This window comes from Canis lupus, chromosome 8, assembly GCF_003254725.2.
Source record: "Canis lupus dingo isolate Sandy chromosome 8, ASM325472v2, whole genome shotgun sequence".
Lineage (NCBI taxonomy): Eukaryota > Metazoa > Chordata > Mammalia > Carnivora > Canidae > Canis > Canis lupus.
In genome coordinates, this window is record NC_064250.1 from 2,931,380 (window position 1) to 2,956,134 (window position 24,755).

Consider the following 24,755-nt stretch of genomic DNA (forward strand, 5'->3'; position numbering starts at 1 on the left):
TCAAGATCATTGAAAACCATTAACAAAATCTGTATATTTAAAGGCTCTGAACATTGCAATGCTTTCCTTGATAAAACTCTTTTAAGATTTATTTTTTTCAGAGAGAGAGCAGGAAGAGGGGCAGAGGGAGAGGGAGAGAGAATGCCAAATAAATACTCTCACCCCCATAGCCCCATTGAGCATGGAGCCAGAATGCAGAGATTGATCCCACAACCCTGAGATCATGACCTGAGCCGAAACCAAGAGTCCAATGCTCAACCAACCGAGGCACCCAGGCACCCCTTTAAAATTCTTATTCCCAGTTTACAATGCATTTGCCTCAAAGTTCAGACATTCTTTTTATTCAAAAATACCTATTTATCAATCCACACAAAATAATCTAGAAACCACTTGATAAAGCTGTATCTAATTACAAGGGCACCTCAGTGGTTCAGTCAGTCAAGTGTCTGACTTTGGCTCAGGTCATGATCTCCAGGTCCAGGGATGGAGCCCCACATCGAGCTCCCTGCTCACCAAGGAGTCTGTTTCTTCCTTTTTCTCTCCTTGTGCTGTTTCTCTCTCTCAAATGAATAAATATATATATTTTTTTTAAAAGGCAAATTACATTGCTCAATCATAATTCAGTAAACTAGTAGTATTCCTAGGAATTGTAAGATACACCAAAATTTGAAAATCATTGCTCTAGCTCAGTGCTTCTCAAACTTTAATATGCACATGGATCACATGAGACCATGTTAAAAATTCTGCTTCAGTAGGGTCTGGGGTGGGGCTTGAAAGTCTCCTTTTCAACTAAATCCCCAGGTGATTCTGCTCATCAGTGAACTACATTATGAGTAGCAAGAATCCAGGGGAGGGCTCCTCCAGTTTGGCTGCACATGAGAATTAGCTGGGCAGCTGTACAAAGTACAGATACCACTCTCAAAGATTTTTATTTAATTGGTCTGGGGTGTGACTTGGGCATTGAGATCTCCTTTTTTTAAGTTCCCCAAGCGATTTTTTTTTTAAGATTTTTTATTTATTTATTCATGAGGAACACAGAGAGGGGAGAGAGAGAGGCAGAGATACGGGCAGAGGGAGAAGCAGGCTCCATGCAGGGAACCCGACGCGGGACTTGATCCCAGGTCTCCAGGATCACGCCCTGGGCTGAAGGCGGCACGAAACCGCCAAGCCACCCGAGCTGCCCTCCCCGAGCGATTTTAATGAGCCATGAATTTGGAGAACCTCTAGAGCACAACTCATCATCTCAGTAGTCAGCTAAATTTAAATAGTGGAATTCTCAGCATAGCTTAGGTCCTATATATGGCACCCAAGATGGAAACAGGATTGTTAGCATGATACATATAAATATGCCTAGACTTCAGCCAGCAGATCTATTGCTCTACACAAGCTGTGTTGGGACTTTTGGTCTTAAGCAAGTGACAGATCAGATCTTCAATTTCTTCCCATATCTAATGAGGATTAGAGCCCCTGAAAGTTACAAGAACAAAATGAGAAAATATTTGTGCAAGTGGTTTGGTGAGGACTGTTATCTATCAACAAACATATACACAACCCTTACATTTTGCTGACACTGCATATTACATATTTCACTTATCTATTTTTTTTTTTTTACATATTTCACTTTTCACCACTAAAGCATTTGAAACAGATGTAAATGTGGAAGCACCCGCTTAGTTCCATTTCTAACAAAGTGCTTAATGATGCAGTTCCAGGAATGCATTGTGTCATAAGCACAGAACCACCTGTAACAAGTAAAGGATTAGTAAAGGATTACCAGCCTCAGGGAAAAGACAAAGGACTGTCATTTCCCAGGGCTGTCAGCACTGCCTTTTGTCATTAATTTCAGATACACTTAATGAAAACATGGAAGTAGATTCCCAGTTGCAAATTATCAACTCCTAAAGAGCTTTTCAGAGGACTGAAAGAAAAGGATTTTAATACCAATAAAGAATTAAAAAGAGAGAGAGAGAGAGACAGAGGCACAGGAAGGAGTGGCATGGAGTTTTTTAATTTGGAAGGCAAAAAGGTTACACTTAATGGGAAGCAGAGGTCATGTTAATAAATGCTCATTACAAAGCTGCTCTAACACAGAAGCAAGGAAACTTCTCTGGGCTCTCCACCTACATTTGAAATCAGAATCAGTATTTAAGTATAAATCTTATTTTTCTTGAAGAAAATCCACATGTCCAAGTTGCCATCTCAAAAGTTCTCATCCAAGGGAAGTCAAAAAGTGAACCTAAAAGAAAGAAAAAGAAAGGTAAAAGAGACATCCAAGGTTTTTAAAAATGTCTTACAATACCAGAAAACAGGGCCCCAAATCCTTCAATCTAAATTCTGAACCCACAAAGACAATTATGGGGCTCCCAAGTTCTAGACAGTATTCAAGCCATGCTAGAACAACCAGAATAAAGCAAATATTTCTCACAGAACATTTTATAGGGGTATCCATAAAAATGAATGTTCCAATCTGAATCCCAAGCACACCACGGCAAAATTTACTAGGAGTGGCAGGCATGGGTTCTAATTCCAGCTCTGCAATCAATAAAGCACACAACTTTATATAAGTCACCCTGACCTCTCTAGCTCACAGAATCTTGGGAGGTGAGGAGGGCTGCAACTTAGCCTAAAGAGGTTTTCTGGATCTAAAAAGCATACAAAGGACTAAATTTCAGTTAGAGAATAGGGGGTAAAAAGGAAGAATTTCAAAGGAGAAAGAGTAGAGAAAAATTCCCAATCTCAGATTTAACAAAGGTCCCAAAATAGAAGAAATAATTTCATTTTCATTGAAAGATAAGGTTATTTTTGGCAAGAAGGTAGAGGATAACTCCCAAGAGAAGCAGCCACATTGCTGGCCACATTGCTGGCCACACAAGACTGCAATCTGTAGGCTGTGAGATGAAGCCCTCCCGCAAACCCAGCAAACCTTTTCAAGGCCCTCCAGGAGAGCTGTCAGCCTAGCGCAATGCAACATGGGTGCAGCCAGAAAGTGGCCCCTTAGCCTTAGAGGCTCCAACATTCCTAGCCATCAGCAGCCCTTTTTCCTGCAGTGTGTCATTAAAATACTGCGATCTTCTTTCCGTGTCATGACTTGAAAAAGGTTGGAAAACACTACCTTTCAAGAGCTGGCCTACCCTGGCTGGTAAAACACATCACCTTATTTTGCATACTGGTTCTGGTGACCTGGAGACTCTAGCATCAGAACTTAAAGGAAAGATCTTATTAGACTTCCAGCCAGGGTGCTTTTATTTCACTAACAAGGGTATTTAAAGAAATGATATAGAACTGTAGAACATTACTACATCTGAACTGTGAAAAAAGAGCAAAAAACAGGGAACAAAAAGCATTCATAGTGCCAACCAGGAACAAACAGATCTATTAAAACTTAACCTACTCACTCCATCAAATTTCCTTTTCTTAAAAAAAATTTTTAAGCAATCTCTACACCTAACATGAGACTCAAACTCACAACTCCAGTATCAAGAGTCGCATACTCCATGGACTGAGCCACCCAGGTGCCCCACTCCATCAAATTTTTTTTTTAAGATTTTATTTATTTACTTGACAGAGAGAGAGAGCGCGCATAGGTAGAGGAAGGGGGAGACAAAGAGGGAAAAGCAGGTTCTCCACTGAGCAGGGAGCCCCGATGTGGGGCTGGATCCCGGGATCCCAGGATCATGACCTAAACCTAAGGCAAACACTCAACTGACTGAGCCACCCAGGTACACCCACTTCATCAAATTTCTTAAAGCAAACTCTCTGGTTATAGAATGCATCAGTTCTAACGGCCGAGGTAAGCAGACTAGAGCATTGGGCTTTTCAGTGAGGAGTCTTGACGCAGAATTTTAAAAGAAATCCTAGGTTTAGCACGAAAGTCAAGTTTTGAGATTTTCTGGTATTAAAACAGTTAAATCTAAGACACTGGGACTGGTTCATTTAGAAGGCAAAAATGACTCATGAGATTAAGTCTCTTTAATAGTGGTTTTCAGAAAATTCTATTTAACAAAAATCTGCTCCCTTCTTTTAAGACAAAACTACATTTCCCAGACAGTATTCTAAAAGCAGTGGATCTAAGATTCTTTGAAATGTTAACTCAACAAAATTAGACTATGCCACACTCAGAAGAATGCTTCAACTGCTAACCAGGAGATAAAGGTTTTAGGAAACTAATAAAATTGCCTCCCATGATAATTGAGACATGCAAAATGGAAGACACCTACTGAGAAAAGTTCACATGACTTCTTCAGTCTATTTCACCCATGCAGAAAAGACCGTGCCATGTGATCAGTCTGTTCTAATCATCTTAAAAGAAAGTCAGGCACAACACAAAGTTAAAAATAATTATTCTCTGTAGAGATACAAAAGATAATGCCAGACGGGGTCATTTCTATTTGGAATCTGTATTCTTCTCCAGTACTCTCTCTATTCAGACACCAGCACTAAGTAGATACACTCAAATACTGATTTTCCTTCAAATACATCTCATCCTGAATATCCTGATCACCCAATTAATAGTGAAATTAGAGAAAATGTGCATCAAGACCATTCTGCAGAAATTCTAGGTTCTGAGCTCAATCTGAATCACTATACTTTCAGAAGGGAAATTGTGTGTTTCTAAAGATGACAGGAGCTTTGTAGATCAACTAGTTTGATCCTCTCGTTTTATAGATGAGGAAGCAATAACCTGGGAGTTTAACAGATCTGTCTAGAACTGTGCTAACACTGAAGCCACCAGCCATACATGGCTATCTAAACTCAGTTAAAAAAAATGAAATAAAAAATTCAGTGCCTCACTCAGGCACATTTCAAATTTTCACTAACAACATGTAGCTGGGGGCAGCTGGCTGGCTCAGTCAGTAGAGCATGCAACTTTTTTTTTTTTTTTTTTTTTTTGAGCATGTAACTCTTAATCTCAGGGCTTGTAAATTCTAGCCCTATGCTAAATGTAGAGATTACTTAAAAATAAAATCTTAAACAAAACAAATGAAATCACATGACTAGTGGCTACCATCCTGGATGGCACAAACCTAGAACACTTCCCCATTGTAGAGTTCTACTGGAGAGCACTGAGCCCACATTATCCTCTCTGGATAAAGTCAGGTCTCCTGATCTTTCTTGCGTGTCTTCTGAACCCAAGATGATCAACTCTGTAGACACATTTTTTTAAATTTATATATGTATGTATGTATGTAAATCTCTATACCCAACGTGGGGCTCAAACTCACAACCCCAAGATCAAGAGTCACACACTCTTCCAACTGAGCCAGCCAGGCACCCCACAGAAACATTTTAGATAGCCTACTTTCGTCTTATCAATCTCTCCTAAGCTTTTCCTATTGAAAAAAGATGTTAATATTTTTATGAAAACTTAACAAAAAGATGTAGATACCCATTATCCAAGTCTCTGAACATAATAGAGGAAAAGGAATATAAAAGTTCAGAGTCAAAATGTTATCAAATTCCCATGCAGTCACTACTAGCTCCAGGGCCTGGACAAGTTAAACTAAATGCTGGTTCAGTCAGTGGAGCATGAGACTCTTGACCTTAAGGTCATAAGTTCGAGCATCACATTGAGTATAGAGCTTACTTTTTAAAAATGTAAATTCCATCAAGGTTGGGTTTGTTTTTTTGTTTGTTTTTGTTTTTTTGTTTTTTAAGATTTATTTTAGAGAGAGAGAAAGAGAGAGTGTGCGCCGCGCTTGAGCAAGGCAGGCAAGGGCAAAGGGAGAGGAAAGAGAAACTACCAGGCTCTGCACTCAGTGCAGAGCCCACTGTGGGGCTGGGTATCACAACCCTGAGATCATGACCTGAGCCAAAAAACCAAGAGTTGACGCTTAAATTGACTGTGCCACAAAGGCACCCCTTCACCAAGGTTTAATTACCTCATGCATAAAATGGGAATACTACTATTCATCTAACTCCATCACGGGGTTGGCCATGAGGATCAATGGATTAACATTTCTAGGAGTGTATGTTCACGTAGGAGCGTATGTATGTACCAGGAGTCCCACAAGCCTGGTAATGTGCTAACTATAAAACATTTTTTTTTTAAGATTTTATTTATTTATTCATGAGAGACACAGAGAGAGAGATAGAGAGGCAGAGACACAGGCAGAGGGAGAAGCAGGCTCCATGCAGGAGCCTGACACGGGACTTGATCCCTAGTCTCCAGGATCACGCCCTGGGCTGAAGGTGGCGCTAAACTGATGAGCCACCCAGGCTGCCCTATAAAACATTTTATAAATGTTATCTAATTTTGTAAAAGGCCTTATAGAAACATTGTACATTTTGTTATATACAGCCACACTAACTTTCCACCTCCTGTGAATGGATAGTGGAAATCTGGTAATATGAATAAAAAGCAACACTTGAAGAAAACAAAAAGCAAAGATCAATTGAGGATCCACACAAACGGTATGAACTGCCTGAAATACAACAGGAATTATCGTGAATTCTAATAACCACAGGCTGTAACAGCTGGAAAAGACTGATGAACATCCAGGTTAATTCCCTCACTGTTGTAGATAAGGAAACTGGGCCTTAGAAACAAGCTTATTAAAAAAAAAAAGAAGAAAGAAAGTAAGAAACAAGCTTATTTGTCCAATCAACTAGTTAACAGAGCAAAATCTACAATGCAGGTCTTCCAACTTCTAGTCTCATGCTTTGCCCTACCCTACAGCCCCTTCCTAAGAATTTTTTCGTTGGCTTCCTTCTTCCACAGCATTTTCCATGTCTTAGCATCCGTGTAACTATGATTTAGCTATTTTATAGCATTTTCTTATAGTTGAAATTATTTATTCATACGCTCACTCAACAAATATGCATAGTGACTATTAGCCCCGTGCTATGCCTTCAGGGAATTAAGAGTTCAGTGGAAGAGGGAGGTCTGGGTGGCTCAGTGGTTAAGCATCTGCCTTCAGCTCAGGTTGTGATCCTGGAGTCCTGGGATAGAGTCCTGTGTTGGGCTCCCCACATGGAGCCTGCTTCTCTTTCTGCCTGTGTCTCTGCCTCTCTCTCTCTCTGTCTCTCATGAATAAAATCTTAAAAAAAAAAAAAAAACAGAGTTCAGTGGAAGAGAGAGGAAAGCAAACAAACCATTTCGTAACTATTGGGTAAGTGTAGCATTAGAGGTATGCACAGTGGGCTCCAGAACAGGCTCTTATACAACCTGGGGGCTGGGATGACATGGAGTAGGAATCATCTGAGCTGCAAGGATGGAGAAATAAGGCAGGGAATTAGGGCAGCTGTGAAATTCATAAACACAACAATATTTGATTTTTTTTTAAACTGGTAGCTTTAAATAGACCAAATACAAAATAGAGCTCAATCACCAATTCGTCATTAATTAATGGGGTTTTTTTTAGTAAATAAAATAAGTAGGGCAGCCCGGATGGAGCAGCGGTTTAGTGCCGCCGGCAGCTCAGGGTGTGATCCTGGAGACCCGGGATTGTGTCCCACATCGGGCTCCTTGCATGGAGCCTGCTTCTCCCTCTGCCTGTGTCTCTGCCTCTCCCTCTCTCTCTGTGTCTCTCATGAATAAATAAATAAAATATTTAAAAAATAAAATAAAATAAGTAGATTCAGCATTTTAATAATGGCTAAAGAATTCAACTCCCCCTCCAACTGGAGAAAAAAGGTGGTTGGAAAAAAAAAAAGATCATACTGTATGCTTAGCTCAAAATACGTTCTACAAATTTAGAATAGGTCTCTTTTTGGGAACTTGGTGGCTAGATCTAATTCAATATAAGATGAAATGTCGGGATCCCTGGGTGGCGCAGCGGTTTGGCGCCTGCCTTTGGCCCAGGGCGCGATCCTGGAGACCTAGGATCGAATCCCACGTTGGGCTCCCGGTGCATGGAGCCTGCTTCTCCCTCTGCCTGTGTCTCTGCCTCTCTCTCTCTCTGACTATCATAAATAAATTAAAAAAAAATTAAAAAAAAAAAAAAAAAAAAAATAAGATGAAATGTCAAAGAGAAAGTGGAATAAAAACTAAAAAGCTCCCCCTAATCAAAAAATTAAAGATTACTACCGTGGATTTGGGAACAAAAACAGGTCTAGAATGAACCAAAAAGAGAGCTCTTGAATTGACAAAATAAGAAAAGGAAATAAAAGGAAAATCTGTGGGTCTCCATGCACTTGATGTCTTTCCTGGTTAAGGAAATCCCTGTTGCATGACCTTCTGTGCCTAACTCCACACTGCCCACCTCTGGTCAGAATGTAAAGCAAACCCCCACCCAGCACCTAAGTCCACTTAGACCTCTGCTGCCCTCCTGTGACTAGAAAGAAACTAGATTTTATCACAAAGGTATCAGTGGTCCCCCTCCCATTCAACTTTTCTTTTGCTTTGTAGCACATTCTTAGCATATGAAATGTGCAACCCACTAGGTGGCAGTACAGCCTAAAGAATAATACCTCGATTCCCTTCCAGAGGTAATTTTCTGACACTACACGCTAGCACCCGTTTATTCAAGGTTTCACTTTCCATAGTCATAGTTCCTGCAGTCGGTCACAGGGGAAGCAGATGACCTTCCTCCTGTCATACTGTCAGGTCCATAGTCGCCTAACACTATGTCCCAATGCCCACATCACCTCCCTTGCTTCATCTCATCACACAGGCATTTTATCATCTCCCATCATCAGAAGACAGATGGATACAGGACAGTAAGATATTCTAAGAACACATTCACAAAACTTTAATTCCAGTATACTACTATAACTGTTCTATTTTGTTAGTAGTTGCTTTTAATCTCTTACTGTGCCTAACTGATAAACTGAACCTTATCACAGGTATATGCATACAGGAAAAACACTAGTGTATGTAGGATTCAGTACCATTGATTTCAGGCATCCACTAGGCGTCTTGGAATGTATCCCCCACAGGTAAGAGACGACTTCTGTACTTTACTGATAAATTCAAAAAGTTAATTAGCAATTTTTTGGGGAAAGCACTGCTTGTCAGAGTTCTGTTCTGCCCAGCCCTGTCAGTCTCCTGGTTCCAGCCAGGATTAAACACTATGAATTTTTAAAGATCTGTGGGAGAATGGCCTCCATTGCAAAAGCAAAGCAACACTAACAAGATTTTAACAGGAGCATTTAAGCATTTGGCAAACAACCTCCTTCCAGACTGAGCATGTTTCCAAGCTCAGACTTGTCCCTTTTTTTCCCAGTTCGCTTTCCCTCAGATCCAGGGACCATGTATGTCATGAGGAACTTTCCTGCCCAAAGTGTTACCCAATGTAACTATGTCCCTATTCATTTCCTTTCAGAATATGTTATATAGGCTGACAATTTTTGAAAAAAAATTTCACAAAGAGACATGAAGAAACAACACAGTAAATATTTAGAGATACCATGTAAATTTTAAAATATTCAAATCTCCTGAACTTCTGTGTCATACATTCATTCAAAACAGATTTACAAAACACACACAGACACACACACACACACACACACACACACACAAAACAGATTTACAGGGGGCACCCAGGTGGCTCAGTGGTTGAGTGCCTGCCTTTGGCTCAGGTCGTGATCCTGGGGTTCTGGAATGGAGTTCCACATCAGGCTCCCTACAGGGAGCCTGCTTCTCCCTCTTCCTATGTCTCTGCCTCTCTCTGTGTCTCTCATAAATAAATAAAATCTTAAAATAAAAAAAAAAAAAAAAACGGTTTACAGCCACCTAAAGTGCCAGACACTGATCAGCAACTCCAAAGCTCATAAGGAGCATTTTTTACTTCTGCATTTTCAAAAGTGGGGCACCTGGCTGGCTCACTTTTGATACCAGGGTACAGAGTTCGAGCCCCATGCTGGGTATGGATGTTGCGTAAAAATAAAGTGATTTTGGGGATCCATGGGTGGCTCAGCGGCTTGACAAACTTAAATAAAGTGATTTTGTTGGGGTTTTTTTTAGATTATTTATTTATTTATTTATTTATTTATTTATTTATTTATTCATTCATTCATTCATGAGAGAGAGAGAGAGAGAGGTAGAGCGCGCACGCACGAGTGAGACAGAGACCTAGGCAGAGAGAGAAGCAGGCTCCTCACAGGGAGCCCAATTCAGGACTCTATCCCCAGATCCAGGTCACAGCCTAAGTGGAAGGCAGACGCCCAACCGCTAAGCCATCCAGGTGTCCCAAATAAAGTGATTTCAAATAAGTATTATTTAAAAAATAAAAATAGAGGCTCATGGGTGGTTCAGCCAGTTGAGCGGCTGCCTATACAGCTCAGATCATGATCTCAGGGTCCTAGGACTGAGCCCAGCGTCACTCCCTGCTCAGAGGGGTATCTACTTGTACCTCTGCCCCTCCCCCTGACTCATGCTCGACACGTGCTTGCTCACTCTCTGTCAAATAAACAAAATCTCTAATGAATAAATAAATATTAAATATATGTATGTATGTCATGAGTTTATTCTTGGCCCTGGGATAGCTACATATAAACAGTGCTGCCAACTGAGTGGGTCTTTACCAAAGGATGTGTTTTCAAAGGCCACAAAAGCTGAAGGTTGGAAAAGGCTGTGTTAATAGATCTAGGGTTGTTGTTCTTTTTTTAATATTTATTTATGTATTTATTCATGAGAGACGCAGAGACACAGAGGGAGAAGCAGCCTCCATGCAGGGAGCCCAATGTGGGACTCTATCCTGACACTCCAGGATCATGACCTGAATCAAAGGCAGATGCTCAACCGCTGAACCACCCAGGCATCCCAATAGATCTAGGTTTTACAATAGTTCTGGCTGAAGGAAATCATCATGAAACTCAGGTCTTAGAGTAGAGGGAAGGAATGGAGACTAGACAGCAATTCAAAGGGAACTTTAGCTGATAATCTACAATATCTAGTATGTTCAAAATCTTTTTTTTTTTTAAGATTTTATTTGAGAGAGAGAGCAGAGCGATAGAGTGAGCACAAGCAGGGGAAGGGCCAAGGGAGAGGAAGAAGCAGGCTCCCCACAGAGCAGGGAGCCAGATGGGGGTCTCATCCTAGGGGGACTCATCCCAGGACCCTGAGATCATGACCTGAGCAGAAGGCAGATGCTTAAACGACTAAGCCACCGAGGTGACCCTAATATGTTCAATATCTTAATTCCTCGTAGTGGTTGGTTATAATATTCTCCACACTTTTCTATATTTTTTTAAATTATCATAATAAAAGCAAAGAAGGAAAATAATTAAGAGGAGAACAATGATAAATACTTTTTAAACACATTTAATTCTGCAATTGCCAGATACTTTATAGTAAACAAATTTAAGCAAAAATAGAGTATAAAAAATTCTTTTGAAGTCAGACTGGATTATCAGACTCTCTTATAAATGGCACTAGCAAACCTATCTGAAAATAAAGACACAGAAGAAGCACTTGAAGCTTGACCTTTGGTGAGTTCTCACTATCTGTTAATTTATTTACTTATCCTTGAATAAATTTATTTTTTACCTCAATGCCATTTTCTTTTAATCTTTTTTTTGCCTTTTTCAGAGTAGCTCTTCATTTTAAATGTCATCCCCCAATTCATGCAAGAACAGTACACTATAGATGTTTATTCTTTTTACAACCAACCCTCAATGTACTTGACAGGTATGGAGAATGTTCAATCTGTTTTGGTCTACCTTCTGAGTTGGTATAAATACTGAGAACTCACTTGGAAACTATTTTAAGTGTTTTGGCACACTACACACAGAGCTGAGTTAGAAGCACATATGGGCAAATAGATGGATGTTTAAAAATTAAAAACGGGATGGGATACCTCGGTCGCTCAGCAGTTTGGTGCCTGCCTTCGGGCCCGGGCGTGACCCCGGGGTCCCAGGATCAAATCCTACATCAGGCTCCCTACGTGGAGCCTGCTTCTCCCTCTGCCAATGTCTGCCTCTCTTTCTCTGTCTCTCATGAATAAATAAATAAAATCTTTAAAAAGAAAATTAGAAGTGGGACAGTATAAACTGCATCAAATGAAAGATCTGTGAAAAACCTTTCGGGCAGTGTCCCAGAGAGAAGGATTTTTCAATGAGCATATGCTCTATAAATAATTTAACACTGTAATCTAGGATTGGAGGCTCTTGCTGTACCTTGGGCCCATAATTCCCAGCTGAACAGGTGGCCGTTAAGTTCTTAATATGGTCTGCAGTATGCAGTTCCTGCTGAGCCTGCTTTTATTGCCTCTGTTTTTGTCATAATTTTGAAATTCTAGGCTCTCTGCAGCAGAGTCCTCTGCCGATCACGACAGGCCTAAGAAATCATTTTCCATGATTTGGTATCTCCCTGAGCCTAGAGAATATCCTTGAATTGTTTGCTCTGTTCCCTTCCTAAGCATACACATGACTCATCTAGAAAAGAGTAATTTTAGCAATCTAAAGTAAGACAGAAAATTTATGACCTTTCCAGCAAGGTTACTATCAGAGAGCGTAAGAGTGACTCATGAGGTTTTGCCAAGGGTAAAGTCAGCACTGTTGGTTTGTTTTCTAGCTTTGCTCAAGGAGTTATCATTCTCAGACACTCTGTCTGCTGCCTCTGCTCCCAAATGGCACATAGCTAGCTCCCTTCTCTGGACTCCCACAGCACTGTGTTCAGATCTTTGCTGTAGCTCTAACTATGCTGACTTCCTTTTTTTTTTTTTTTTAATTTTTTTTTTTACTATGGTGACTTTTAACTGCTGTGTTTATAGGCCTTCTCCCCTACTAGAAAAGTTAAGAGCCACATTTTACTTTTGTTTATATTCCCAGTAACAAGACATGACTGGCACACAGAAGATATGGTAAGGGGAGGGATGGGGCACAACTCAAGTCCTAATCAGGTCTCCAAAGAGTTAAACTGTATTAGAATAGTAGAAGGAAGCACTTCTCAAACTTTTCACCAAAATAAACCATTTCTGTCAACTTACCACTACCCAAAGTGAAACCTTACCTAAAAATTAAAAAATTAAATAAATTAAAAAAAAAAAGAAACCTTACCTGAATTAACAACTGTTTTTTGAGGCAATTATCAGTAACAGAAAGAATTCATACAACACGGTAAGTTAATGGATTCATTCATGCAACAACTCATCTATAGTCCTTATCACATAGCATAGACTTTATACATGGTTGCTAATTCGTGTGTTATACTGCTGATTAGTACAAAAATGATAGATCTCCGGAAGCCTGGGTGGCTCAGCGGTTGAGCATCTGCCTTTGGCCCAGAGCGTGATCCTGGAGTACCAGGATCGAGTCCCACGTCAGACTCCCTGCATGGAGCCAGTTTCTCTCTCTGCCTCTCTCTCTCTCTCTCTCTCTCTCTCTCTCTCTCTCTCTGTGTGTGTCTCTCTCGTGAATAAATAAATAAGAATCTTAAAAAAAAAAAAAAAAAAAAAAAGATGATAGATCTCTAAGTAGTCACAGAAATAGGTCCATCCTGGGATATTCTTCCCTGCCACAAGATAACATTTCCTAAGGTTCTTTTTTTCTCTGCCACCCAACAGCAACAACACTAAATTATGTAGTGGAAAGGCAAAGAAAAAAGCACATTCATTCATAAGTAAGCTAGGTGGGGTGCTGGAAAAGCACTAGGCCAAGAGCACCACTGGCTAAGGCATTACTCTGCAAAGTAAGAGCTGTGTGCCCACAGAATGCCTGTTTTCTCATAAATAAAATAGCAGTGTTGGGGCTCCTGGGTGGCTCAGTTGATTAAAAACATCTGCTTTCAGCTCAGGTCATGATCCTAGGGTCCTGGGATCCAGCCCCACATCAGGCTCCCTGCTCAACAGAGAGCCTGCTTCTCCTCCTCCCGCTGCCGCTCCCCCTGCTAGTGCTCTCTCGTGCTGTCTCAAATAAATAAAATCTTAAAAAAAAAAAAAAAAAAAAAACAGGGATCCCTGGGTGGTGCAGCGGTTTAGCGCCTGCCTTTGGCCCAGGACACGATCCTGGAGACTCGGGATCGAATCCCACGTCGGGTTCCTGGTGCATGGAGCCTGCTTATCCCTCTGCCTATGTCTCTGCCTCTCTCTCTCTGTGTGACTATCATAAATAAATAAAAAATTAAAACAAAAAAAACAAAACACAAAATAATAGTGTTCACATTCAGGTTGGAAAAATCATGTACTTTTTTTTTTTTTTTTTTTTTTTTTTTTAAGATTTTATTTACTCATGAGAGACACAGAGAGAGAGAGGCAGAGACACAGGCAGAGGGAGAAGCAGGCTCCATGCAGGGAGCCTGATGTGGGACTTGATCCCGGTCTCCAGGATCAGGCCCTGAGCTGAAGGCAGCACTAAACCGCTGAGCCACCCGGGCTGCCCACTCATGTACTTCTTAGAGATTTAGGATTCACTTGGAAGGGAGAGATAGAGAGAAGGGCATACCATACTTGAAACAGAAGCCAAGCAGAGAGAGCTTCTCAATTCTGTCAATCAAAATAAATCTGGCTCCATTGCTGCTTTATATATTGAGATTCTACATAAGAGTTTATTTAGGAAAAAAAAGGAGCTCTACTGCGAATAAAGGGAAAATGGCAAATGAAACAAATGACATCTCATCCTATATATATATATTTTTTAAGATTTTTTTAATTTTTTATTAATGATAGTCACAGAGAGAGAAAGAGAGAGAGGCAGAGACACAGGCAGAGGGAGAAGCAGGCTCCATGCACCAGGAGCCCGATGTGGGATTCGATTCCGGGTCTCCAGGATCGCGCCCTGGGCCAAAGGCAGGCGCCAAACCGCTGCGCCACCCAGGGATCCCTCATCCTATATTTTAAAATCTCTCAAGTTAATCCAATTTCCTCATTTACTTCCACTTTAGCACACATATTATTAGTAAATGGGTATAGTCATTCATTCAGCATATACCAGATATCTATCAGGTGTGAGCACTAGACTAGGTACTAGAAGGGATAACTGCCCAGCATTTAAAGTTATCTGAGATCAAAATCAGAAAAAAAAATTACAGAGCATATCTGTAGGTAGAACCTACAATTTAGGGCAGCCCCGGTGGCCAAGAGGTTTAGCGCCGCCTGTAGCCTGGGGTATGATCCTGGAGACCAGGGATCGAGTCCATGTTGGGCTCCCTGCATGGGGCCTGCTTCTCCCTCTACCTGTGTCTCTGCCTCTTCTATCTCTCTCTGTGTCTCTATGAATTTAAAAAAAAAAAAAAAAAAAAAAAACTTAAAAAAAAAGAACCTACAATTTATGTCTATTCCAAAATTTTAGTTGTTTTTATGGAGTTATTGGTGTAGAAATTAATGTACTAAGAGAGGAACTTATTTTCTGTTCTCTTAATGATTTCCAAGAACAGTGAGAAGGGAAGGCAATGACCAAGAGAGGCAGCACCAATGAATCATGATGATAATGCATACTTTGCATTCTGATATAAAATTCTGCAAATGTCTTATCAGCAATAGAACCTTGGTAACCATAATCAAAACTAGCCACACTCAATTTCTATTCCTAAAGCAACATTATGGGACAAGGGCTATATCACTACTTACATTCTTCTAGTCTCCCACTCCCCAGTTAAGTAAATGGGAATAATTCAGCCAACGAAGTTCATTACAACAAGGTGCAGGATGGTGCTGGCAAACAGAAAATCAGCAAAGGCTCGCTCTGGGGAGATGCCTTGGAAATCTGCTTTGTTCTGTGGGTTGATCTGTATCCTGAGGCAAACTGCACAAGAAGCAAAACATGAAAATGATTATCTAGAAATATAAAACATATGACTGTTAATGAACATATCTATATGCTATGTCCCAATAATTCTAACAGAAACGACACATAAGTGCATCCAAAGACATGTACCAGAATGATGCCCATGACAGACCCAAACTAGAAACAATATAAATGTCTCTCAACAATAAAATGGGTAAATTATGGCATATGCACACAATAAAATGCTATACAGCAATGAAAAGAACTTCATAATATGGATACTTCCCACAAATATAGTGTTAAGCAACACAATTCAGATACAAAAAATACATGCTGTATGATTCCATTTATATAAAGCTTAACACAGGCCAGTCTACAGCAATACAGGTGAGGATACTGGTTTTAATCTTTCAAGGGAGGAGGAATGGCTGGCAAAGTTCAAGGAGGAGGCATCTAGAGTGCTGGACATCTTCTGTAGCTTGCTCTGGGTGCTGGCTAGATGGGTGAATTTAAGAATTCATAATTGTTCATTTATGTTTTGTGCTCTTCTTAAAGTTAAAAGAAAAAAATATGACTTCCCAGGCTAAAAACAAAAAGCTTACTCTGAAAAAGATACATATAACCAAAATATCTTCAGAACTCTCTTATCGCCCAATTTAAGTTTATAATTGCCTCGAATGGGTAGCAGTAACAAAGCGGCTGGGCTGAATGACAAAATGTTATAAAACTGTGAACTATTTTCTAATAAAATGTGTATAATACTGGATAGCACAGAGTATAAAATCCTTATATCCATGAGAAATCTCATAGTTACAACCTTTGATCTTAAAGTTCTAGTAACTGCTCCTTTCAAAAAACTTGAGACCTAAACTACACAACTTTGACCAAGAACTCTCTCTAGCCACATTCTATCTACATCCTTGAATACGCCAACCTGATACGTTAGTCATGGTCACATTTGACATGAAAAGGAAGCTCCAGAAGTACAGTTTTCCAAAATATCTTTATGCCTGTGTTAAATAATTACACTACCTAAGAAAACCCAAATCTGCTTCAGGCTAGCATCCATCCCATCACCAACCAAGAAAGAAAATGACCTGAGAAAATGACCCAAAGATCAGAAAACTACCAGACTAGTTCTCCAGAGGCCATCACCATGGCAACAGTTTTCATTATGCTTAAACATGTAAATAACACTGTTCCACTGATCTTTTCAAGCACCTGGACCCTTCAAAATATGAAAGACATTGAAGCAAGGGCAACCAATTAAAATCCTGCTTTGGAGAGTACAGACTGGTTCATCCACTTGAGAGAGATGACAATATCCATTAATATTTAATTTTTTTTTTACTTTTTGGATAAGGAATTTATCTTACAGAACAAAGAATTGCTAACAGCATGTTCATAAAGTTGAAAAAAAAAAAAGTGCAAACAGTCCAAATGTCATCAAGGGGATTTATTTCAATAAATTACACTACCGACATGCAATGAAATCTCATACAATTACTCAAAAAAAAAAAAAAAGATAAATTCTCTACATGTTGATAGTAAAGATATCCAAGATATATTAAGTTTAAAAAAAGCCAAAAATTATTCCATTCCATATTTCTCTTAAGAAAACAAGTTATCATTATTTTCTCATTTCTTTTAGTTGGAACCTAGGAAAAATTTGGAGAAATAGATACCAAATGATTAACCATGGCTATTGAGATGGAGGGTAGGGATAGAGTAGTGTTTCAGGAAATGCAAGGGGACAAGAGAAGCTCCCCATGAGGGTGAATAAGGTAATGAACTGATGTGTATGGTTACCGTGGCCATAGTCACCCAGCTTATTTTAATGACAACATAAGAAATCAAAGAGTCTATGGAGACGGAAGGACCTTGGAGTTATAAAGACCAACACCTATTTTGATACATAAAATGTCCAAGAGGTGGGGATGGGCATACTGGGGGAGGCTGATGTCACCTAGGAAATTTTCCAAAGTATACTCACCACACCCAGAATCTGACAAGCCATCCCCAGTGGAAAATTACAAATCTCCCAGAACCTGTGTTACTGACACGGATGTCCTATAATCTCAGATGCATTAAGATATAAAAATGGCAAAGAACATCTGTTTAAAAAGCTCCTCCACAAATGATCCTCCATTCTCTCCCTAAACACTTCCAAAGATGGAAATTTACTACCTCCTAAGGCAGCCTGCTTCACTTAGGCCGTTCTAATTTAATCTATCTCCTTAAATGTTCATTCATCCAGCAAAATATTTACTGAGCACCTATTATGTGTTAGCATCATCCTAGGTGCTGGGAACATGGCAAAGAACAAGAGAAGAGTCTGGCTCCCAAGAAACTTACACTCCAACAGAGAGAAATACGTAAGTAAATAAACAAGGAAATACCAGGTAGTAATATGTGCTATGAAGAATATAAAGCAAGGTAATAAGAGAGTGACTGGGAAGCTATTTTTATTTGGTAGTCCCAGAATATCTTTCTAAAAAGGTACTGCTTAAGACCAAAATTTGAAAAATAGGAGCCAACCATGCAAAGATCTAGGGGCAGAGCATTCCAGGTAGTAAGAACAATCTTGACATGTCTTAGATGTAATAGGTCAGATTGACTAGACCATAGTGATCAAGGCTAAGAGGGAGTCAAGGGCCCAATCCTGTGGAGTTTTGTACGCTTTAGGAAATGGAACATTTCAGAGTTTTAGCAGATGAGTAAAATAATCTGATTTATCATTGTTAAGGTTGCCAGAACCACAGCAGAGAATGCTTTACAGACTTAAAGGAGCAGAGGAACTACACAGGCTGAACAGGCAGCCAATGGCAGTAAAGATGAACATAAGTGAAGAGATACAGGCTATATTTCGGAGAAGACAGGGCTTGCTAATGAAATAGAAGTGGGAAATAACAGAAATAAGGGATCAAGAAAACCTCCTAAAGTTTTGGCTTCAACCAACGTACTGACTGGTGAAGAGGCAGATGGCTGGGTGGAAAGGTTCAGTTTGTAGTTTCATACCAGACATCAAATAAAGATGCCAAGTGGGCAACTGGATTTACTAATCTGGAATGCAGGGAATGGGTCAGAACTAAAAACATAAATGGGGCAAACTGTAGTTACAGAAAGATTATTTAAATCCATCTATGGAAAGAAATTAGAAAACAGAAGGGGTCTATCACCATGTCCTCAGAGAAGCGTCTAGCACAGAGTAGGAAGGTAAAACCAATGACTTGAGAAGGAACAACCGGGAGAGTGTAGTGCTACAGAAGCTTCAAGAAGAAGAAAGTCCTTTACACAGAAGGCAGCAGCCAACTATTTTAAATGCTAAATGCTGCTGTGCATTCAGACAAGGTAAAGTAGATGGCCACTAGGTTTGGCAAGATGGCAAGAGTAGTTTCATCAGAGTGGTGGGGCTAGAGTGGGGTAAGGAATGAATGGAAACTGAGAAAGCAGAAACAGCAACTAGACTATTCTTTTATAGCATTCTCTGATGATGGGGAATAAAGAAATAGAATGGCAGCTGGAGGGGCATCTGGGGCCAAACATTTTTTATTTGGACAATATTAGAGCATATTGTATAACGGGAATGACCCAACAGAGAAATACTGATAATGTAGAATGGAAAGATAATTGCAGAAGTTGAGTCCCTGAGGGAGCAAGAGAACACTGGATCTTCTGCCCAAGGAGTTGACAAGAAAAGGACACACAAACCATCATCATGGGAAGTAAAAGAGTGGGGGTATAGATGCAGATGGGCTGCTATGATTCCTTGCTGGGAAGATACAAGGATTCCTATCTACTTTTTAGTAAAAAAATAAAATAAAACAAGATCTCAACTGAGAACAAAGGAAAAGAGGAAATATGGAAGAGTTAAAAGAGAAGTATAGATGGAGAGGAGCTAGCAACAGGTATGAAAGATTTAGAAACAGGACTCTCAAGCACAAGGTTAGCAAACTTCCAATCCCTTGGATAATGGTTATGGTAGATAATATCAGGGCCCATAAATCTAATAGATAATGCCCAAAGAAATGCTAGACCCCAGTCCACGTGGCCCAATAGTTCCTATGAGATAGAAAATACTCTGGATTAGGCCTCCTTGCCTTTCAAATTCAAACTGCTTTTGGATTTGTAAACTGGAAGAAACAACAAAACTATTTTTGTTAAATCCAAAAAGCCTGGGTGGCTCAGTCAGATAAGCATCCAAATCTTGGATAAGCATCCAAATCTTTCTAGCTCAGGTCATGGTATCAAGTGGTAAGATCCAGCCCCACATCAGGCTCACTGCTCCATAGGGAGTCTGCTCAAGATTCTCTCTCTCCTCTGCCCCTCCCTTCCTCTAACGTGTGCATGCTCTCTCTCTCTGAAATAAATAAGTCTTTTTTTAAAATCCAAAATTGTTTCATATAGATTAGGAAATAAAATAGATCAAAGTTGTAAAAATGACTAAACTGGTTTCAAGATCAAAGACGCTTTAAAAAGTCTTCATGTTTTCCACTTATCTCTTAAATAGCACTCTGAATGAGCAGAAAGAGGGATTTCACTTAGGTAAAAAAGGAAACTAGAAGGGCTGCCAACCTGGGATGTTACTTTAACAAAGGGACAGATGTCCCCAGCTAGAGATATCTAACTATAAGATAAATAGTCAGCTGCTAAGGAAATTTTCTAAGAGCATATGCTTAACTAATACATGCAAGAGGAATGGAAGAAAATAGCCTGCCAAAAAGAAATTAGGAAACTAAACTAAATAACATTTCCCTCCAACTCATCTAGTGTAGGCACACCAATTCTAAGTCTCTCCCTTACTTGGATTTTTTTTTTTTTAATCTGTCTCTCCCAGTGGACACAGGAGAACTGGCCGGCTCAGTCAGAAAAGCATGCAACTCTTGGGTCTCAGAGTTGTGAGTTCAAGCCACAGGTGCATGAGTACCTGGGTATAAAGATTGCTTAACTAAACTTTTAAAAAGTGCATGAGTACCTGGGTATAGAGATTGCTTAACTAAACTTTTAAAAATAAATTAAATTAAATTTGGGGCACCTGCATGGCTCAGCCGGTTAGGTGTCTGCCTTCAGCTCAGGGGACCTGGGTTCTGCATAAGGCTCCCTGCTGAGCAGGGAGCCTTGCTTCTCCCTCTCCTCTCTGCTCGTGCTCTCTCTCACTATCTGTGTGTCTCTCTCACTCAGATAAATAAAATCTTCTTCAAAAATTAATTAATTTAATTAAAAAATCTTTAAAAATCCTTAGCTTTTCTATTACCTACAGAATAAAATCCTTGGCCTGACCCTGTCAAAGCTCTAGCATCCAGCACTACGTAAACATTGAACAGAATCTCCTACAATTCCCATTCTCCAACTAAACGGGGCTCTTCCAACAGGGAAAAAAACACCAGAAAATGAGAAACCCAGAACCATAAATAGATAAAAGGCTTCCCTTCCCAACAATCCAATGAAGGATAAACCCCAAATTTCAAATTTCCCGTTTAAACAACTCCTTTGAAGATCTGGGTAACAAACGGCAGAAGAGTTAGGATCTAGCAAGGGCAATGTTGTCAAAAGAAATGAACCTTTGATGATGACTATGAACTCTCATGAATCCTTTCTTATCCTGAAGCAACTTCCATTTCTCTGGCCCAATTACCTGTTATCTAAGAACTTTGGAAATCCTAATCCCCCATATTGACTCCACTATCACTGTGCCTTTGCACTAGACATTCTCTTCAAAAGCAAGCTAGGACTTTTCACTGGGGAGGAGGAAACGGAATCTGCCAACTCAATTTTAGCTACAACAGCCCAAAAATAGGACTTGGCATAAGAAAAAATTATCTGTTCAAAAGAAAATCTTCTGCTTTTATCACACTAATCTACAACTGTAGTCCATACCCACTCCTCAGTAAATCAGTCTTCCATGTAAGCCCTGAGGAGGCATTCTTAACCTTAGGCTTATGAAGCTGGGGTGACTTCAGCAAGAAACTTTCTTTTCAATCAACTTAGGCCCCACCCCACTCCTACTCTTGCAGACCTGGAAGACAAAAATCATCAAATGGAAGTCACTAGAGGTTCTCAAAATTCCTTCTCCGGTCTGGATAATACAATTTTTAGTTACAAGCACCCTGGATTGGGGGAGGCGGGAGAGGCAAAGGGGGGATGCAGGGGGATGGGGTAGAAGGTCTGATATCCAGAGCAAACAGGGTAGGCTATCTGGTGTATATGACGGAGGTAACATCGGAACTCCTGATAGCCCAGATGCTGCCACAAAGAACCAAGTCTTGGTCATCTAGGACAAAACCCAAAGATCATAATAAAACATCCAATTCACAGGCTATTAACTCTACAACTCCAGACCGGCTAGTACACAAGTCATTAAGTCCTTAGGCTTATTTTAAGTTCTGAGAAAGAAGGTGGAGTATCTCTGGTATGAGTCTGAGCTAGCATTTGTGTAAAAAGCATTCTACAGCTCTATAAGCTGAGAACCACTATAAATGAGCAATTCTAATGCTGTATTTTGTTTCTGCCCCAAATAGACTGTAAATTCACTGAGGACAAGAAACAGAAACCTGATGCACCTCCAAAGCTAGTACCCTCTGTTAGACTCAAAACACAATTGATGGTCTGATAATAATCACACTGGGGGAAAAAATGGATTCTAACATGTTCTCAAAATCAGACAGAAGACGATACCAGTGACTGGAAGGGCCCACCTGGTGCCAGGCTAACTCATGGGCCAAGGCTGAACTTAGCATTCACTAGAGTTCCTACTGGGCAAGAAAGGTCAGCTTTTGTTATATACGGCAGTCTACAACGTATCAAATGCTGGGAATCAGAATAATAACTGCTAAAATAGAGCTCTGTGAATAAAAACGGAGTTCAGGATACTGACACAACAGCTTTATCCACAAGAAAGAAGTAGGAGCAGCTGAAAGCCAAAGTCAAGTAAAGGTTGATTCAACAAGCGAACCACCTATGCTCCTATTTCTTACACTGTTTCACTAGCGGTTAGCAGTGATTAGGTCGAGGTGAGAGAGATACTTCGGAGTCTGCTTTTCCATTTTAAAGCTCTACCCATTTTAAAGGTATGTTAAAGCCGAAGTGAACGCTGAAATGGAGTTTTCCTGGAGTGAAGCGGGTTTCTCCAGAATTCCAGAATCAGGCTTGTGGCAACCTTTCTGAGCCTCAATTTCCCCTTTCACAAAAGAGGGCAATGCAGGCTCCTCTCGGGACTTCACGGGGCGGTGATCTGCTATAAAAGAGAGTGACGAGGGAGGAAAAGCAGCGCACCAAAGTAAACACATTATTACTGCGATTACGTAGAGAACCATTACCCGCTAGGATGAAGCTCCCCACACAAGAGATGAAGCCCGAGAGAAAAGAGTTGAAGGGGAAGGTCCCCACGAGGAGGCAATAACCGAACTGCAGCGCCCCGGTCAGCAGTATGTACAGGAGGTACGCGTCAAGCAGCTTCAGGCGCTGAGGCGTGGAGCTCAAGTACTCCTCTAGGAACCGCGAGATAACCGACGCTACCGACGCCGACATGACTACACACTCGCTTCTCGGCCTGCGCTCCCCGAACGCCCGGCGAAAGCCACGGCCACCCCGGATGTAGTCCGTAGCCTTGACGCCTGCGCACCTCTGCAGCCCCGCTCCGCCCGCCCCGAGTCGCCTCTTTGCGCAGGCGTGTACTCAGGCCCGGGCGCGAAGCAACTACCGCGCAGACGCAGAGCACATCTACAGACGTGGGCCACGGCCTGCTAAAGCTAAGGCGCCTGCGCAGTGGATCTGATCCGTCCCTGGGCCGGAGACGTGTGCTCTTTCCGTCCTACTTCCGTGGTCAGGTCGGTGACGCCCACAGTTGCTCTAGCAACAGGATACTGTGGGAGGAAGAGGGGGACAGGTTTTACAAAGGACAGCGTAGCCACCCGAGGGTTCCGGCTTTCTTTGGCCCACCCGCGTCTTCAAAGATTGAGTGTTTGGATCTACTGTGAGGCAACGCCTGGCGTCCTCGGGGTTCAGTCGCGACGCAGCCCCAGCTCTGTTAAGGGCAAATGCCTGCCCCAGATGATTAGAGCAAGTTACGTCCGCCCGCAGAAAGACCCACCGCTGCTAATCGCTGCGCAGGCACTAGCTTAGGCGGGGTTATGGGGGGAGGCAGCTTGCCCTCTACCTGGCCCTGAGCGGGACTTGGGATTTGTCCCTGGGAGCGCTAACGAATAAGCGCGGTACACAGGGAACCCCAAGTCCGCAGGCATTCATTAGTTCAGCAAATATTTATTGGGCGCCTCGTGGCGCTGTGCTAAACTGTAGGTGCCGTCCGGGGGGGGGGGGGAGGGTCTTGCTGGGGGCGGGGACTGAGTGAAAACAGTCGATTAACCTGCATACTGGGGGTGACCGGGTTAAGCAACCTTTTGCTCACAAGCTGGCATCTTGAACCCGGTGTAGTGCCCCAGGACGCTACGCTGGAAGGCACACAGGAGCATTGCCTGGTTCAAACCCTACCTCCTCCAGCACCTTTTGCAGAGGAGGCTGAAGGTTTATGGTTTTGCGTTTTAACAAATGGAATTACCATTATATATTTATAACATATTTAGCGTTTTAACTTTAAAAATCAGATCCACTTTAATTTCTGGCTTTCGCTGCCCTTTTTTTTAAGATTTATTTATTTATTCATGAGAGACACAGGCAGAGGGGGAAGCAGGCTCCCTGCAGGGAGCCCAATGTGGGACTCCATGGCGAGCCGAAGTAGACACTCAACCGCTGAGCCACCCAGGCGTCCCTTTCTCTGCCCTTTTAATTTCACATTAATCTAACCTTCCAGCCCTGCTTCTCCTTCTCTCATCTTTCAGTTGCAGGTCGCACGTAACCAGGTGCCTTTTTTTTTTTTTTTAAGATTTTATTTATTTATTTATTCATGAGAAAGAGAGAGAGAGGCAGGCTCCATGCCGGGAGGCTGATGTGAGACTCATCCAGGGTCTCCAGGATCTGGCCCTGAGCTAAGGCGGCGCTAAACCGCTGAGCCACCCAGGCTGCCCACCAGGTGCTTTTTAACCTTGTTAACAACTTTGAGTTATCCTAGGTACTCTATCAAAATTGCTAAAGCAAAATTCCTTGTCTTCAAGGGTCCTTCATTTGTTAACGTGGAAACTATGTCAGCGTCAACAATT

The 24,755-nt window shown here is 41.2% G+C and overlaps 1 protein-coding gene and 1 long non-coding RNA gene across 3 annotated transcripts; both read right to left on the reverse strand.

Annotated features, from left to right (window-relative positions):
• Positions 1–1,986: 1,986 nt before the first annotated feature.
• DAD1 (defender against cell death 1) lies at positions 1,987–23,245 on the reverse strand. Of its 2 annotated transcripts, none has more exons than XM_025444117.3 (2): positions 22,920–23,245; positions 1,987–2,236 (listed from the first exon to the last, which is right to left on the reverse strand). In XM_025444117.3, the coding sequence occupies exons 1-2, from the start codon at positions 23,128–23,130 to the stop codon at positions 2,139–2,141; spliced, it is 309 nt and encodes a 102-aa protein (XP_025299902.1). In that variant the 5' UTR covers positions 23,131–23,245; the 3' UTR covers positions 1,987–2,138. The 2 variants fall into 2 exon arrangements, with proteins under 2 accessions (XP_025299902.1, XP_048969534.1); XM_049113577.1 differs by lacking the exon at positions 1,987–2,236 and adding an exon at positions 15,445–15,621 and having other exon boundaries at positions 22,920–23,234.
• Positions 4,826–13,900, reverse strand: LOC125755655 (uncharacterized). The gene is made up of 2 exons (XR_007412654.1): positions 8,830–13,900; positions 4,826–7,203 (listed from the first exon to the last, which is right to left on the reverse strand). It is a non-coding gene; the product is annotated as an uncharacterized LOC125755655 (long non-coding RNA).
• Positions 23,246–24,755: the final 1,510 nt, after the last annotated feature.

Coding starts and splice junctions, on each gene's coding strand:
- DAD1 (XM_049113577.1), bottom strand. CDS start 23,130: ATGTCGGCGTCGGTAGCGTCGGTTATCTCGCGGTTCCTAGAGGAGTAC. Junction 15,622..22,919: donor GGGGAGCTTCATCCTAGCGG/GTAATGGTTCTC, acceptor CTTCTTGTGCAG/TTTGCCTCAGGATACAGATC.